Source organism: Patagioenas fasciata, chromosome 3 (genome assembly GCF_037038585.1).
Source record: "Patagioenas fasciata isolate bPatFas1 chromosome 3, bPatFas1.hap1, whole genome shotgun sequence".
Lineage (NCBI taxonomy): Eukaryota > Metazoa > Chordata > Aves > Columbiformes > Columbidae > Patagioenas > Patagioenas fasciata.
This window is the reverse complement of record NC_092522.1, coordinates 109,274,020-109,288,984: the sequence shown is the minus strand read 5'-3', so window position 1 is coordinate 109,288,984 and position 14,965 is coordinate 109,274,020. Positions and strand designations below refer to the sequence as shown.

Here is a 14,965-nt window from a genome sequence, read left to right as displayed (position 1 = left end):
TATATATATATATATGTATCTCTCTATATTTTTTTTTCCCCTGAAGTTTGACAATAGTGACCTGGCAGATCATTTTGCATATTTCCACTCTGTTGTTTTCTAGGCATCTTCCAAGTTTGTAAAGGAGGTGATAGCTTCTTGTCTGCCAAGAAGTAGGTCAATTAGAGAAAAGTCATTTTAGAGGTCAGCCAGATTTAGTGTAGTATAAAGGGGGCCTCAGTGGGATTTGAATGTCAACAGACTGGGAAAGGGAAACTTAATTTCTCCCTTATTTAAGCAAACCACTGCGGTCACGTGCCTCAGGCTGTCTGCCTGTCCGGAGTCACTGCCCAGCAACTGTGCGTGGGGCTCCTTGATGCCAATACCCCTGTGCAATCCGAGCAGGCAGCCCCTCGGTGCAACCCCTCAGGGTCTCACTCTGTGTTACTGGAACCATCCCAAACCTGTTAAACAGCTGGTGCTGGACAATGACTGGATAACTCCATACGCTCACGGTAATGCTGTGCTTATACAGTGTGATTATCTGGGCTTGAGGCTTTCAGTCTTTAGTTCCAGGGTCAAAAGATTGTTTCTCAGGTAATTGTTAAAGCTATTTAGCCTGCCCAGGTGGAGGCAGTTTGTGTCTCTTTGATATTCACATACTTTGTTTGTGGAGGCAGGTAGTTATCTCTTGACTAGAAAATCTGAATTTGGTAACAGACTCACAGTGTGTCTTGGATAATCGAGAGGGCAGCTTGGCTAACTCAATATGGCTGGTTCCCAGTCAACTCTATTAAATGTTACAGCTTGTCAGCATTTGTCATCAGAGAAGAACAGAGGGGAAAAAAAAAAAAACCACCTGTTATTGCTAACATTATTTTCTGAAATTGTATAATTTATTTTGTGTGTGCATAGTCCTGCAGCAGTTCTGTGGCTTGGCTTGCATGAGCAGTGGCTGCAGGATGGGGACAGATGTGTGTGGTCATGAAACTGTATTTGGTAGGTAACTAACAGATTTGAACTGATTTCACAGGCAAGTTCCTAGCCGATAATATAGTGGGCTCTGTGCTTGTCTTCTCCCTACTCTTTTGGATTCCTCTCAGCATCCTTGTGCACTGCGTGGTAAGTAAGCTGTCTTTGAGATGCCTGCTCTGTTGGATTGAGCTGTAAAACACCCTTTCTTTATGAAATGGCAGATGTCTGTGGGAGACGGGGCTGGGAAGCTTTTAGCAAACCCCAGGGGAACTCCAGCACATGCAAGACTTACTGCTCCTTCAACAGACAAAACTGCTGAACTCTGCCGGGCTCTGGCAGACCCAGTGCTCCTGTGGCTGTTCTCTGGAGCCCTTCCCGTTATTTTCTTGGCAGATTTTCTTCCTCTGCCTCCCCAGTTCTACCCAAGTATAATTTTGGTAACTTCCGTTAGAGTCAAAGTTTTTTTCAAGCCCTGCTAGGAAATAAGACACCCACATTTTGTGGGGAGAGCCAGGGCAGAAAGTGGTCTGAGTTGAGCTTGGGTGGATGGGTAAATAGAACGAGCTGATGGCAACTGAAAGGGTGGGCCCATGGCATGGTGCTGGCAGCAGTGTGGGGTCAGAGCAAAGGGTTCCTGTGCCCACAGGCACCCCTGGGATGGATGGGAAGGCCTGGGATGTAGGGGAAGGGAAAAGAGCCCCACATTCTCTTGTGTCCCTGCAGAGAAGTGGGGACAGGAACCTCAAACTGGGAAACTAACTTTCTTATTTTGTGTGTGTGTGTTTTGTTTTGCTTTTGTTTATTTTCCAATAGGACAAGAAATTGGACAAGCAGTATGAGGAAAACACCAAGTCCCTGTTTTGCCCCAGTGTAAGTCGCTATCTGAATGTGAATTGCCAGAACACTGTCCCATGTATTTTAGAAAATCTGAACCTAAGGTGTGTGCGGGGTGTTTATCGAAGAAGTGATAGCAGACAGACCTGGAACCCCGTGCCTCAGGCTGTAGATGAATGAATCAATTTGAGGGGAAACTTTTCTTGAACAAGCCTGTGTTGCATCTACCAAGCACCACAGCTTGGTGGGGTCTGATTCCTTCCTCTGAGATCTGTGCCTTGGCCTTGCTGACGGAGCAGCTCCTCGGAGCAGCTCCTCACAGCAGCCACAGCTCGTGGGGCAGGAAACTGCTCTGCCCTGTGGAGCAGCAGCTGCCTGTATATGGGCTCCCCTCGGCACGCGTCAGTCGGCAGACCGCCTGTTCCCAGCCAAGCGGCATCAGCGAAGCACAAGGCTCAGCAGGGTGATGCTGCAGAAAAATCTCTGCAAAATGTGGTGTCTTTGCTGCAGAGTGGTTGCTTGCAGGAGTCAGCTTCTAGTGGCCAGGTGTGCTAAAGCCTTCCAGTTGCTTATGGGAGAGCTGGCCTCAGGGTGCTGGGACCTGTTGGTGACACTTCTCAACTTGGAGACACTGATTTGGGAGAGGGGAAGAGCAAAAAAGTGCCTAGATAAATTTTAATTACAGTCCAGCACAGGGTGCCTTCTGACGTAGAGTTTTGAGTATCCTGTTCAGTGCTTTGACAGCCTGATTCCTATTACTAACTGAAACATTCAGTTAAGGAAATGTCATTTTGTAATGGGAGGGGGGGAAAAAACCCTTGCAGAGCTCCTGTACAAGCACTGAGGGAAGCGGTCAAAGACTGCAGAGGTGGATTGTCACCTGCTCTGATGTACCTGAATGTGATCTTAGTTTGAGTCCCCCGTAGCTGGTCTTGAATGCCATAAGAAAAGTCACCTTAAAGCTTTATACCTGAATTGAATCAATAAAATCGCTGATGCAGGTGTAGCAGCAGAGCACAGGTGTATAGTTAATGGTCTCCTTGCACCAGCAACAGTTCAATGAACAAATCTTGCATCTTTTGGATCTGCTGAGGATTGAGCAGTTGGGAAATGCTGTACTTGGTAGCAGGTAAACCTCTCATCCTGCCCAGCATTAGCATTTGCTCAGGCTTGTGGGGATGACTTTATGCTCAGAAATCTCTGAATATCTTCCAAACCATTCTCAAATAGCAGCAGCAATCAATGGGATTTAACTTTCTCTGGGCTGCAGAATCTGGGTGTGATCACAGTGGTCCCACCAGTCTCTGACTCTGTGTTCAGTGCAGCTTCTTGCACAGGGAACAGGGAAGTCTGTAGATTGGGGCAGTGGCACAAGCTGTAACTTTGGTTGTTTCCCTGCACTGGCTTAACGCTGCATTTCCAGTCCCAGGTTTGTGCTGGGCCCAGGGGAGATGGGGCTGAGCTGTCAACTCTGTCCCATGAGGCCATCGCTCATGATTCTTTATATGATGAAGGAACAAGCAGAGATAAAAAGGCCTTTCTGCCTTTAGTGCTTAGCCTAAATGGATTTCTTGAAGAAAAAACAAATAATTACTTCTCTTGGGTGTTTCCTTGGTCTGAAGTAAGTGTAAATAACAAGTGTGGGTGCTCCTCAGAAGGTGCCCGTTGCCTGTTCCCCTTGAAAATGGTGCAAAAGCTGAACTCAGGACTAGAACCTGGTTGCTTTTCCCCCGTGACATGGCTGCTCGTGTCTTGCAGAACGTGGAGATGCTCAGCAGCCTGGATTCTGCCTCTGTGCGAATCATCAAGCCCTTCCCAGCGGCACAGTCGACGAGCCGGCATCAGCCGCTGCAGCCCATCACCGCCGTGCCCGCCGTGCCTGCGGCACCCAAACAGGACCACCAAAGAATGGACACTATTCAGGAGGACCCAAGCACCGACTCGCACATTGACGAGGACGGGTTTGAGAAGGACCCTTTCCCAAATAGCAGCTCGGCTGCCAAATCTTTCGAGGACTTGACAGACCATCCTGTCATTAGGAGCGAGAAAGCTTCGTCCTTTAAACTACAGCGCCAGAACCGGGTGGACAGCAAAGAGACAGAATGCTAGTGTCTTGCTGCCTCCTAAGCGTATGACTTGTGTCTGCAAAATAAGGATCTAAAACCATTTCATTTATATAAATATAAATATATGTATATATATTTTTGTGAGGGAGTGGGAGAAATAAGGAAGTGACCTACTGCAGATGCTGGTCATGTGTATGACCTTCCTTAAATTACATTTATTAGAGCATTATATCTTTTAAAAAGGAAAATCCAACTAAAACTGGCTTGTTTTTGAAGCTTTTTGGTTTTGTTTTTCTATTTCCTTGACCTTTAACATTTCCTTCAACCTGTGGTGCAAAACCAAATATCCTGCTGGATATTGGATTGTGTATATCAGCCTTTTTTATAATTTAATATTTTGTAGTCTGATAAAATTAAGGGGCTTTTAAAATGAAAACACTGCAGTGTGTTCCATGTAGAGTAGATCATTTAGTAATTTAAGGTACATGTAAGTAAAAGTCTAAACAGATGCCTTGAGAACAAAATGAGAGTAATGAAACGGATAAAAGCATTCAATGGAGATGCATAATCGCAACAAAGAAGTTCAAGATATGCAGCTTCTAGCGAAATAAAAATAAAAGGGTCATACAGAGGTTGTTAGACCTTACATCGGGGCGTTGAACTCATGTTCACTGGGGCCACATCAGCCTCGCAGTCACCTTCCAAAGACCGAATGTATAAATGTAGGAGTAGTTACAGTTATATGGTCCTAAAACTACATTCGGCTCTTGGAAGGAGACAGTGAGGCTGATGTGGCCCCGGTGCAAATGAGTTTGACACCTCTGCCTCACATGATGCATGGAGATGCTCCTCTAGCATGAAACTCTTTTGCCTCTCGCAGTGAGGTTGTCTTCACGTCTTCCTTGCAGAGAAGGGCTTTCTCTGGGAGTTCCCCGCTCTGCGGTGAGAAGCTGGTGTGCCACAGGTGTCTGGTAGGAGAAAGAGGTCTAAGTGGAGAAATCATTTTTGTGGGTGAGGGCCGTTCTAACCAGCTTTTTGCAGTGGTTGTTTCAGTGCAGAAATGTTTCTCCGAAGGTTATTTTGAAATAGGTAACACTATTGTTGAGACGTTCAAGGAGCTGAGCCTTGGTTTTCAGGTCTCTGTGGCCTTGGAAGCTCCTACTGCATAAATTAATGGGAAGGGAAAAATTTACTCCATTGCAGTGGGGAGCATTTGTTTCAAAACAATGGTGAATTTAATCAAAAAATAAATAAACCTTTGTTAAACTTACAGAGCAAGTATAAGGAGGAGACTTCATGGATTCAGATACCCACGCAGGCAGAACAATGTGCTGTTACAACTTGATCATTGAATGGTGTCCTCTGGTAGACCTGGAGATGCGGTAAGGTGAGCTGGGGCTGGCACTTGAGCCTTGTTTTAGCTTTTAGTAGATGGACTGACATGGTGGAGTCACAGCGCAGCTGTAGTGACAGTAAAGCAGCACCTGAATTCTGCAGCTGTTTTCTCCCATAATCTGTTGAGAAAACTGACATAAAACATGACTGGGGTAGAACCCTTTTAACGGTGCAAAGCCTGTGCCCAGCCTCGGGAACTGCAGTGGCGGAGCCTTCGTGGTTTTAAATGTGAGGAAAAGGAACCAAACCTGTGCCGAAAGGATGGGGGGAACCCACCCCCGTTCCCCACCAAGGATACTTGTTACACTAATACTTGAACGTGTGCCTTATAGTGTTCCTATCCGACTAGGTATTGAGTTTTATATACTGGTTTTGAACTTTGTTTGGGGTTTTGTTTATTTGGGCTTTTTTTTTTTTTTTTGATTCAGTGCAAAGTATGTGTGTGAAGAGTTAATTTAATTCCCAATACAATAAGAACTTTTTATATTAAAAAAAAAAATAGTTAAACAAGAGCTGTTTCTGTGAAGTCCTTTTCTAAAAGATCTAAATTCTTCAGTTGCCAAACCCCAAGTTAGAAGTCCAGCTGGTTCTCTCTCGCTGCTCCCTTCTACCCCTCGGCTGCTGGAGGACAGAGCTGGAGCACCCGCAGTGCAGACCTGCACCTGTGGGGCTGCCCTGTGTTCTCCTGTGTCACCAGGTGTCCTGGGATTATGGTCGGTTCTGAGGGTGAAATTCATGTTTAAGGTATGGGTGTCTGCTCAAATGCCTTCTCAGGTAGTAAATGTGTAAGTACATGTTCTTGGCACTAAGGTTGTTACTTCCCAGATGAAAATCAGGCAGTGGCAGGTGCTTAGGAGCAGGAAAACGTGTTTGGGGCCAGCCTTAGGAATCAGAGTCCATCCCCCAATGTGAGCTCTATTCCAGAAACTGCAGAAGCGGCACTTGCACAGTTTGTTTGTAACATCTTGTGCACGAAGACCCCCAGGAAGCCCCTGCTGCTCTTCAGGCAGTCTTTACTGTAAGCATTTATTACAGAAAGGACAGTTCAATTTGACATTCATAAATATTTATAAATCAAACTAGCTTCTGGTCTAGCTCCAGGCATAAGAAAAATGTGTTCCAGTTTATAACACCTCTTCTATAGTAGATGACAGGTCTTGGCCAACTTCATTATTTAACAAAGCAAAGGTGGCCTCATGGTACTAACACCACTGGACATCTTCATGATCTCATCAGTCTCTGTCTCACCCAGTGCATAAAAAACACACCAGTACTGGCCTCATCACGTTTGTGCCAAAGTAACTTAATACAGCCTGGAATTATGGAAGGGTTTTATTTGCAGTGATATACTATTTATTTGTTCTTAATCAATGGTCTGGTCTGGTCTGGTAGTATGCTCATTTCTGATGCCATCTGCTTGCTGAATTTCATCTAGGTTTCAGAGCTTTTTCTTTGCAGTTTGTAAAGGTAGTTTTATAGTATAATTGTGTTATCTTAGCCAGAAGCTATACATAGTATGCATCTGTTATATCAGTATTTAAAGAGTGGCTACAAAGAAGATGCAGGCTCCCTTTTTTTTTTTTACAAGGAATCACATGATTGGGATGATGGGGATAGTGGGTACAAGTTATTTGTGGGGAGATTCCAGTTGGACACAAGGGGGGAATTTTTCACACTGAGAACAATCACCCATTGGAATAATCTCCTTAAGGAAGTGGTGGATTCCCCAACATTGGACGCTTTTAAGGTTCATTGGTTCAGGGTGCTGGGCCATCTTGCCTAGACCGTGCTTTTGCCAAGGAAGGTTGGACCAGATAATCTTTGAGGTCCCTTCCAACCTGGTTTTCTATGATACTATGAATTCTATAAATTATGGCTGAATACCAAAGCTCGAACTTGATGGCAAATGCCATGATGCAGCTTTGTCAGCGCCCTTCTTCAAGATCCAAGCCTCTCAAAATAAGCTTGGGCATCACATTCTATGTTGCCAGAAAAACATGCACTGCTTTATAATGTGCCTATGCGCAAGAGCCAGGCATAAAGAACTGCTGCTGGTGCCAAAATAAGTTAAGGTCCCTGCTCTGAGCTACAATATTTCACTTCTAAAAGCCTTGTTAAGCTCAGATAACTGCTTTTACTGTTATGTTACATTCAAATAAATTAATGTGCGCTGACATTAATGGCTCTTGACAAACTCCATGCTGCTGCCTCTTACCAGCTCCGGGGTGATTAAAGCTCGTAGATGGTACTAAGCAAGCTGTAGGCCCCAAAGCTCAGGGCAGCCTCTGTCCCTTGGACACAGAGCAGCTGCGACTCTTGTTTTCCTCCAAGTCTTCCAAGGAAAGAGCTGCACAAGCAGCACAAAGACAAACCACCCCGTGGCACACCAAGTGTGGTCTTGTCTTTATTCTCCCACAGCCCAGGGAGAGGGGACAGAGAAGAGTATGGACAGGGACTCCCCAGTGTGCTGCTGGGCATACTGGTGTTTGTGAGCGGGCTGGGCTGTGGCTCTGCAGCGTCTCACAGCAGGCTGGCCGCAGGGTCGGTGTGGTCCACGTCGCGCCAGTAAGGGAGCAGAGTCGGAAAAGCTGACAGTTTCTTTTCCAGGCGTGACCAAAGTTGTGCTGCTAGAAAGCTGTTGCCTTGTGTTGATAAATGAAGACCATCAGACAAGTAGGAAGAGAAATCCTACAGGGGGGTTAAAACCATGTATTAATGTATTGCCTAGTTGCAACTAGAAGGTTTTCAGTAATTTTTAAGTAAGTTAAGTTTTTCAAAGCCAGCTGGTGTACATATATATATATATATATATATATATACACACTGGTTTTGGTTTACACTATCTGTACTAAAATATTAAGAGAATATTCTGATGGCTGAAGTCACTGGTATTCATCAGGAATAGATCACAGGACTAAGTGATGCAAACAAAACACTGAGTCTACTGCACTGCTGCCCAGTCTCCTGCAGCAGGGAGTGCAGGAGGGAGATCAGATTCAGAGTCTGAACCGGAGCTATGGGAAAACTTTGCGATCTCCAGCACATGGATAAGTCTGGGTATTCGGTCAGAGGCACCACCAAGGTACCTGTGCAAGCCGCTCTAACTCTGAAGTTACCCCAGGGCCGTGAAGTGGGCTGCAGCAGGTGTCTCCAGAGGCCCCTTCCAACCTCAACTATTCCATGATTCAAAGTCCAAACAAAAGGTTATTTATGTGTAATGCACCCAGGGGACATTGCTAACCACCTACAGTAGCCAGGCTGTATTAAGCTTTATTTTTCACAGCACACTATGAAGCACTCTGGATTATTTTTTTTTCCTTCCCCAAAGTCCAATTTGGAAAAATTTTGCATCATTTCAGTGATAACACAGCACTACCGGTTCCTCTATACTAAATGATGCATTTCACAATTCACGACAGTTTGAAAGTATTCCTCATCACATCATACCTCATTTTTTTGCATCAATGTCCAAAGGTCAATTACATCCGTTCCACAGTCCGCAGCTGCCTGAACACAGGCCTGGGCATATTCCCCGGTGATGGCGTTGTGGCGATTTAATTTGTCACCTGTCAATGGGAAACAAAACATTTAGCAATGGTGACTGATACAGCGCCATTTCTGTCTTCTGTGGTCCATGGTGCCTATCAGTTTGTTACACCCACAGACACAACCATTTACAAACCAAAGCTGAAGCATCTCAATCTAAGTGTCTGGAACCTATAGCCTGACCACAAAGATGCCACAAGATAGAGCCACGAAGACGATTAAGGGAGTGAAGCATCTCCCTTATGAGGAAAGGCTGAGGGAGCTGGGGCTCTTTAGCTTGGAGAAGAGGAGACTGAGAGGTGACCTTATTCATGTTTATAAATACATAAAGGGTGAGTGTCATGAAGATGGAGCCAGGCTCTTCTCGGTGACAACCAATGATCAGACAAGGGGCAATGGGTACAAACTGGAACACAAGAGGTTCCATCTAAATCTGAGAAGAAACTTCTTCACAGTGAGGGCGACAGAGCACTGGAACAGGCTGCCCAGGGAGGTTGTGGAGTCTCCCACTCTGGAGACATTGAAAACCCACCTGGACACCTTCCTGTGTAACCTCATCTGGGTGTTCCTGTTCCGGCAGGGGGATTGAACTGGATGAGCTTTCGAGGTCCCTTCCAATCCCTGACATTCTGTGATTCTATGACCAACGCCACTGCCTTCTGTGCAGACAACGAAGAGCAGCTCTGACCTCAGTGAGGGCTTTGACTCTGTCTCCCACAGTGCTCTCATTTGCAAGCCGAGTTTCTCACGCCTCTTTTCACACCTGGATGAATGTTCCTGTGAACATCATCACCCTCATGTTTCACATCACATCTCTCTCCTTTGCTCTGGTATCTATCTGACAAAACCAGAAATAAGCAGAATATTTCTCCTGGATACTGATGGAGGGTGGGTGATTTGATATTGCTGCTTACTGTGCTCACACCACTTCATTTGTGGTCCACGGTCTGAGATCACCCTGTCTTTTGTTCCATCCATAGACAGCAATTTCTTTTAGACAGATTCTGGCAGATTCAACTCTGTAAATGCAAGTTTCCTCCCTCCCTGCCCCATAAAAAAAGGAGAGCTTTACAACAAAAATTAATTAACAACATTTTTCAAGTATTGTTTGATAGCTGGGAGCCAGATAAGCAGCATTCATGGTGTGCTCACCTAAGAGATCTTCAAAAGGATGATACAGCCGCATGTTTGATCTGACCTGCTACAGCCACTACTGTCTTACACAATTTCTGAGTATTACTCTAGGACTTTCTCTCCTTTTCCAAATTAAATATAAAAAACTACCCTGCTGGATGAAAGACCACACAGTCCAAAATCTGTTTCGCACAGTGATCGCTGCCACACACCAAAGCCCCCCAGTGCAAAGTCATGCAATAACATAGTCTAAGTTAATGCAGTTTAAATATGAGGTCATCTTCAAAATGTGACCACTTTGATTGAGTACACGACTCAGGCCACACAATACCACCTGTGTTAGAGAAAACCCTGCAAACACTAAGGTGACAGCTCTGTATTCACCTGAATCAAACTCAAAAGTTTTTTATAATAAATGTGCAAGAACTGGACAGGCTGTCCCAGTGGAAAACAGGACACGCTCTGCGGAGGTGGAACTGTCGTCGCTGCAGTCAGCAGGATTAAGGCAATTTCCACCAGCTGAGGAACACGAAGTGAGAAGCGCTGTTATGTCTCTATTTTTAGAGTTAGCTTGAACAACATAATGAGAAGTAATTTAATCACCTCTTGCTTCTTTTTCAGGTACTTCTATTAGCATCCTTAGAATATTATAATCTCTATTGTTTGGTGGATTTTTTTAATTTAAAATAAACCTGGCTAGGTTATTACCGCTTATCCAAATAGATGTGAAATATGCTGTGACTATTACAACATTTTCTAAGGCACACACTGCCAAAATTTCTTCCATTGTTCATGTTATTTTGGAAGCTAGCAGCATATGATGTCGTCTGCCTACGACACCTTGGCAAAACCTGCTTTCTCAAAGGGCAGCCACTTCTGTCAGTTTTATGCACGAACAGATCAATCAAGACTTTTGAAAGGATGCTACTAATTAGTCAGTAGTTACTCCATGAGCTTATCCTAAAGCTGTTTAGCACAACAGCCACCAGTCCTCTTCCATCAGCTCAAAGAACACAACTGCAGTCTGGCACAAGCACAAAGCTGAACCATTTGCCAGCCTGGGATGAGTGACTTACACTCTGCCACTAAAATGCAGAAATTCCACCACCCATATAATTTTCTTACCTTTGGCAAGACACTCCTTTTCCCAAGTTGGTTCATGAAGAGGTGGCGGCGTTATCAAAATAATCCTGTCTTCAGTAATGTCTACTGATTTCAGGTACTGTATCATGCTCTTTAAGTTCTCAGCATATTCCTCCAGAGGAACGTGTTGCTTGGGGTTCAGATCTGTCAGGGGATGGAGCACAGGCAGCCGCGATGTTAACGGCTTACAGATTTGTTACATGACATTTTTTAAGATGCTCTCTCTTACAACTCCATATCAAATCTCATCTGGAACAAAAACTAAGATTTTTCACTCTCTTGGATGCAGGGAAAATTTTGGAAAAAGCACGTACATTCAGTCCTCTGTGCACTGATGGTATAGTTTTGATTAGACCAGCTCCGCACGCTGCCATGCTTATCTTAAAGATAATCCAAGTGCTACCACCTTCACTCATTTCCTCAAGTCATCTGCCAAGAACTCATCAGACTGCTTTAAAGGCAGAAAAATCAGCTAAATGGCCAACTCCAATTTTAGGTGATGCATATATGACTAATTCTTGAGCGCTTTGAAATTTACTCTTAATATTAAAACTTGGTAAGAGAGAGAGAGAAATAAATAGAAGGCACTGCATGGTTTAAATATGAATAAAAGGACTGAAAACAATCCACTGTGAAAATTAAAAGAAGGCAACCCCTTCATAGAGAAGTGGCAGGAAAAATCTGAGTAATGTTCTGACTTTCCTGCTGAACTCTATAACTCTATTAAGAGAACAGGTCACAGGGGATTAAAAAAACCAACAAGCGATGGTACCTTTCAAAGCACTGTCATTGGCTCCAAAGAAGATAGTAACCGCAACAGTGCTCTCAGCACCAGTACTTTTAGTGATCAGTCTTGGAAGGATCAGTTTAGCCCATCTGGTGTTGTACCCAGAGAATCCACGGTTCACAACATCACATTTTCTGAAACAGAAACATATCAAAGAGAACACCAGAACAAAACTTGAGAAAGTCTGAACCAGTCTGTCAGGATACCTGCCCTGTCCCTCTCAGAAACAGTGAGATATGGCAGTTTTTGGTGGGATTATGACTTTATGTTCTGGAAGGGCACGCACAGACCGCATGTGTCACCTGTCACACTATGAAACCAGAACAACAATCTTGACGATCACTAAGGATTTTTTTCTTTCCTCTCAAGCTTTAAGTGGAAAGAAACACCCACCAGTATTGGGCAGGTTACCACTGTGGCAGTTCTACTTCGATAAATACATCGATGTTAATAAATAAATATACATTATTTCATTTCATTAACTTGTGTTGGTTTGCTTTTAGACAAGCTGCATAACTTCTTGCACACCAGAAATGACGTTTGAAATGTAAGCTCTTACCTGACCAGCCTCTCCGAAACGAATGCCCCCCAGCCGCTTCCCTGGAAGGAGTGCTGCGGGCAAGGAACACGGTCAGACCTTCGCTGCAGATCTGGTCCCAGCAGGTCAGTCCCAGCCCTGGCACCTTCCTGTCTCAAAGGCTTTTTGTGCGCAGGCCCAGGTGCCGCTGCAGCAGCGCGTCCTCCCTCCCAGCTTGCTGTCCCCACAGGGCCTGGCAGCCCCGGCACTGCCTGAACAAACCACCCGCGCCAGAGGCAACACAGCCCAGTCACCCGCAATGTTAAAGATATAATTTCACTGACGGCACAATCGCCAGGTGTCGTTTATGTCCAAATCTTACCCAAGCAAAGTCTAAAATAAAGCTCTGGGGCCTTCACTGCTTAGAAGGAGCCTATAAGAAAGGTAGGGACAGATTTTTTAGCAGGGCCTGGTGCAACAGGAGAAGGGGTGATGGTTTTAAACTAAAGGAGAGATTCAGGTTAGATATGAGGCACAAACTCTTGACAGCCAGGTTGGTGAAACACCAGCCCAGGTTTCCCACAGACGTGGTTGATGCCCCATCCCTGAAGACATTCAAGGCCAGGCTGGACGGGGCTCTGAGCAACCTGATCTGGTTGCAGATGTCCCTGCTCATTGCGGGGGGTTGGACTAGATGGGCTTTGAAGGTCCCTTCCAACCCAAACGATTCTATGGTTCTACAGGACTGTACCTGCAGAGGGACAGACCCTGCGGTCCCTTTGTAACCAAGCCTGACAGCTGGCAGGCTCTGGTTTCATTTTGGTTGATGAGGCTTTTCCCCATTTTGTACTTTATTTCTAAGACCCTTTCACTGTGCTTTCATGCCAGAGAGCACCTCCGAAAAATCCTCGCCCCACACGCTGCTTTGGCCTGCAGTTCGATACCTACCTCTCCTAATTGTGGAAAAAACAATCCCTCCTCCTTACCCCTCCTGCTGCACCACCCCCGTTACAACGCCCCACTTCTTCTCAGTGCTGCACAGTGAGTTGGTTTAGACAACCAATATCTCATACAATACAACCTTTGTTTTCAGCCGAATCCTTCTCCGTCGCAGCAGTGCGCCGTGCAGCGGGAGGCGGGGAAGCTGGTGCTGCCCCAGGGGTGCTCACAGCCCAGGGCCGGCTCACACCGGTGCAGAGCGTGGCTGGGGCGGGGATGTCGCTGCAGGGAGCGACACAAGGGGGGCTGCCTCAGAAGCGGGGACAGGGATGGGACAGACAGACAGACAGCGGGCTGGGAAACACCACTGCCAACAAAACACCACACGGGAACCTTAACTGTAAAGCTCTAAATCTCACAAAGAGCATCAGGCCGGAAGCTGCAGGAACGCTGCGGTGGGAGATGCAGCAGGGCCGTGACTGCCGGGCTGCAATCCCGTTCCACGGGCTCCTTCCCGCCCCCCGAGCGGGGCTGATCCCCTCACAGCGGATCCCACCGCGGCCCCGGGGCAGCCCCTGAGCAGAGCGGCTCTCGGGTCGGTCGCCGCCATCCACACGCTCCTCCCGAGGCCCGGGAAAGGGCGCTCCCGGTACGAGGAACAGGGACGTTCACGGGGCTCTGGAGCTCCGGGCGGAACCGCAGGGCCGGTACCTCAGTGATGGAGTCTCCGAAGAGGACGACGCGGGGCCAGAGCAGGTGCCGCCCGCGGGCTCCCGCCTCCGCCAGCGCCATGGCCGCGGCCGGACGTCCGCCGGGGAGCGGGGAGAGGCGGCCGCGGCGCTTCCTCTGCGGCGGGAAGCGGGGCCGCTGTGGCGGGGGAGGCTCCTCCTTCCTCCACGGCAAAAGCCGGCCCCAGGTTCCAGCACCGCTGATGTTCTATTCCTTCCCCCCTCTTTAAGGCCGATTGCGGGAAGTGAAGCGCGTCCCCCTGCGGGCGACGGGTAACACAGATCACACAGCAACGGCCCGGCCTGAACAGACATCAAAAAACATGCATCAGTTCGAAAATAGGAAGCTTATCTGTTCCAATGAGATACTTCGGGATTTTTGTTTTGTTTTGTTTTAAAAAACGCAATTATCTCCTTTAAAAGACTTCATACTCAGTTCGCCAATGACATACAGTTTGGGGAGGAAAGCTCTCCTTCATTCTGCCAATACTAATAATACGCAATTCTGCTAATACTAGTAATACACTTGTACTGCTATAAAGATTATCGGGTGCCAATTTAATCTACTGAGCAATGAAGAAAAGTTGCACCTACAAGAGAAAGTCTTTTGCAGAAAACTCACCTTCTGTGGACGCGTTTCAGCGTGATTTACCGCTTGGCAACAGCCCCAGCTGACGTGGTGTATCATTAGTATTTTAAATTCTCCTCTCTGTTCTGCAGTTCTGATCCCGTTTCACCAGCGACAGGGCCCGTGCGCCCTGACTGTCACAGAAACAGCGAGGGGCGACATTTACACTTGGAGGCGGTTTTGTTCATCTACTCCATGTGCAGTTTCAAAGCTCCAGTAACCCCAGTAAGCAAATATGGATTCTGCTTTTAAATGCAGATAAAAGCAGATCGCAACATGCAGGTAATTGCTTCC

General features: G+C 46.4%; 2 protein-coding genes across 3 annotated transcripts in view; one reads left to right on the top strand and one right to left on the bottom strand.

Moving 5' to 3' along the window:
• Positions 1-7,425, top strand: part of ADAM17 (ADAM metallopeptidase domain 17) — a 37,306-nt gene extending 29,881 nt beyond the window's left edge. For both annotated transcript variants that reach the window (XM_065834901.2, XM_071807048.1), the window contains 3 exons: positions 1,013-1,101; positions 1,768-1,824; positions 3,547-7,425. In XM_065834901.2, the coding sequence (XP_065690973.2) occupies positions 1,013-1,101; positions 1,768-1,824; positions 3,547-3,897 (497 nt within the window). In that variant the 3' untranslated portion in view covers positions 3,898-7,425. The remainder of the gene's footprint in view (positions 1-1,012; positions 1,102-1,767; positions 1,825-3,546) is intronic.
• Positions 7,426-7,640: 215 nt separating this feature from the next.
• IAH1 (isoamyl acetate hydrolyzing esterase 1 (putative)) lies at positions 7,641-14,272 on the bottom strand. Its single transcript, XM_065835500.2, has 6 exons — positions 14,027-14,272; positions 12,419-12,471; positions 11,845-11,993; positions 11,055-11,216; positions 8,697-8,815; positions 7,641-7,937 (listed from the first exon to the last, which is right to left on the bottom strand). The coding sequence occupies exons 1-6, from the start codon at positions 14,105-14,107 to the stop codon at positions 7,770-7,772; spliced, it is 732 nt and encodes a 243-aa protein (XP_065691572.1). The 5' UTR covers positions 14,108-14,272; the 3' UTR covers positions 7,641-7,769.
• Positions 14,273-14,965: the final 693 nt, after the last annotated feature.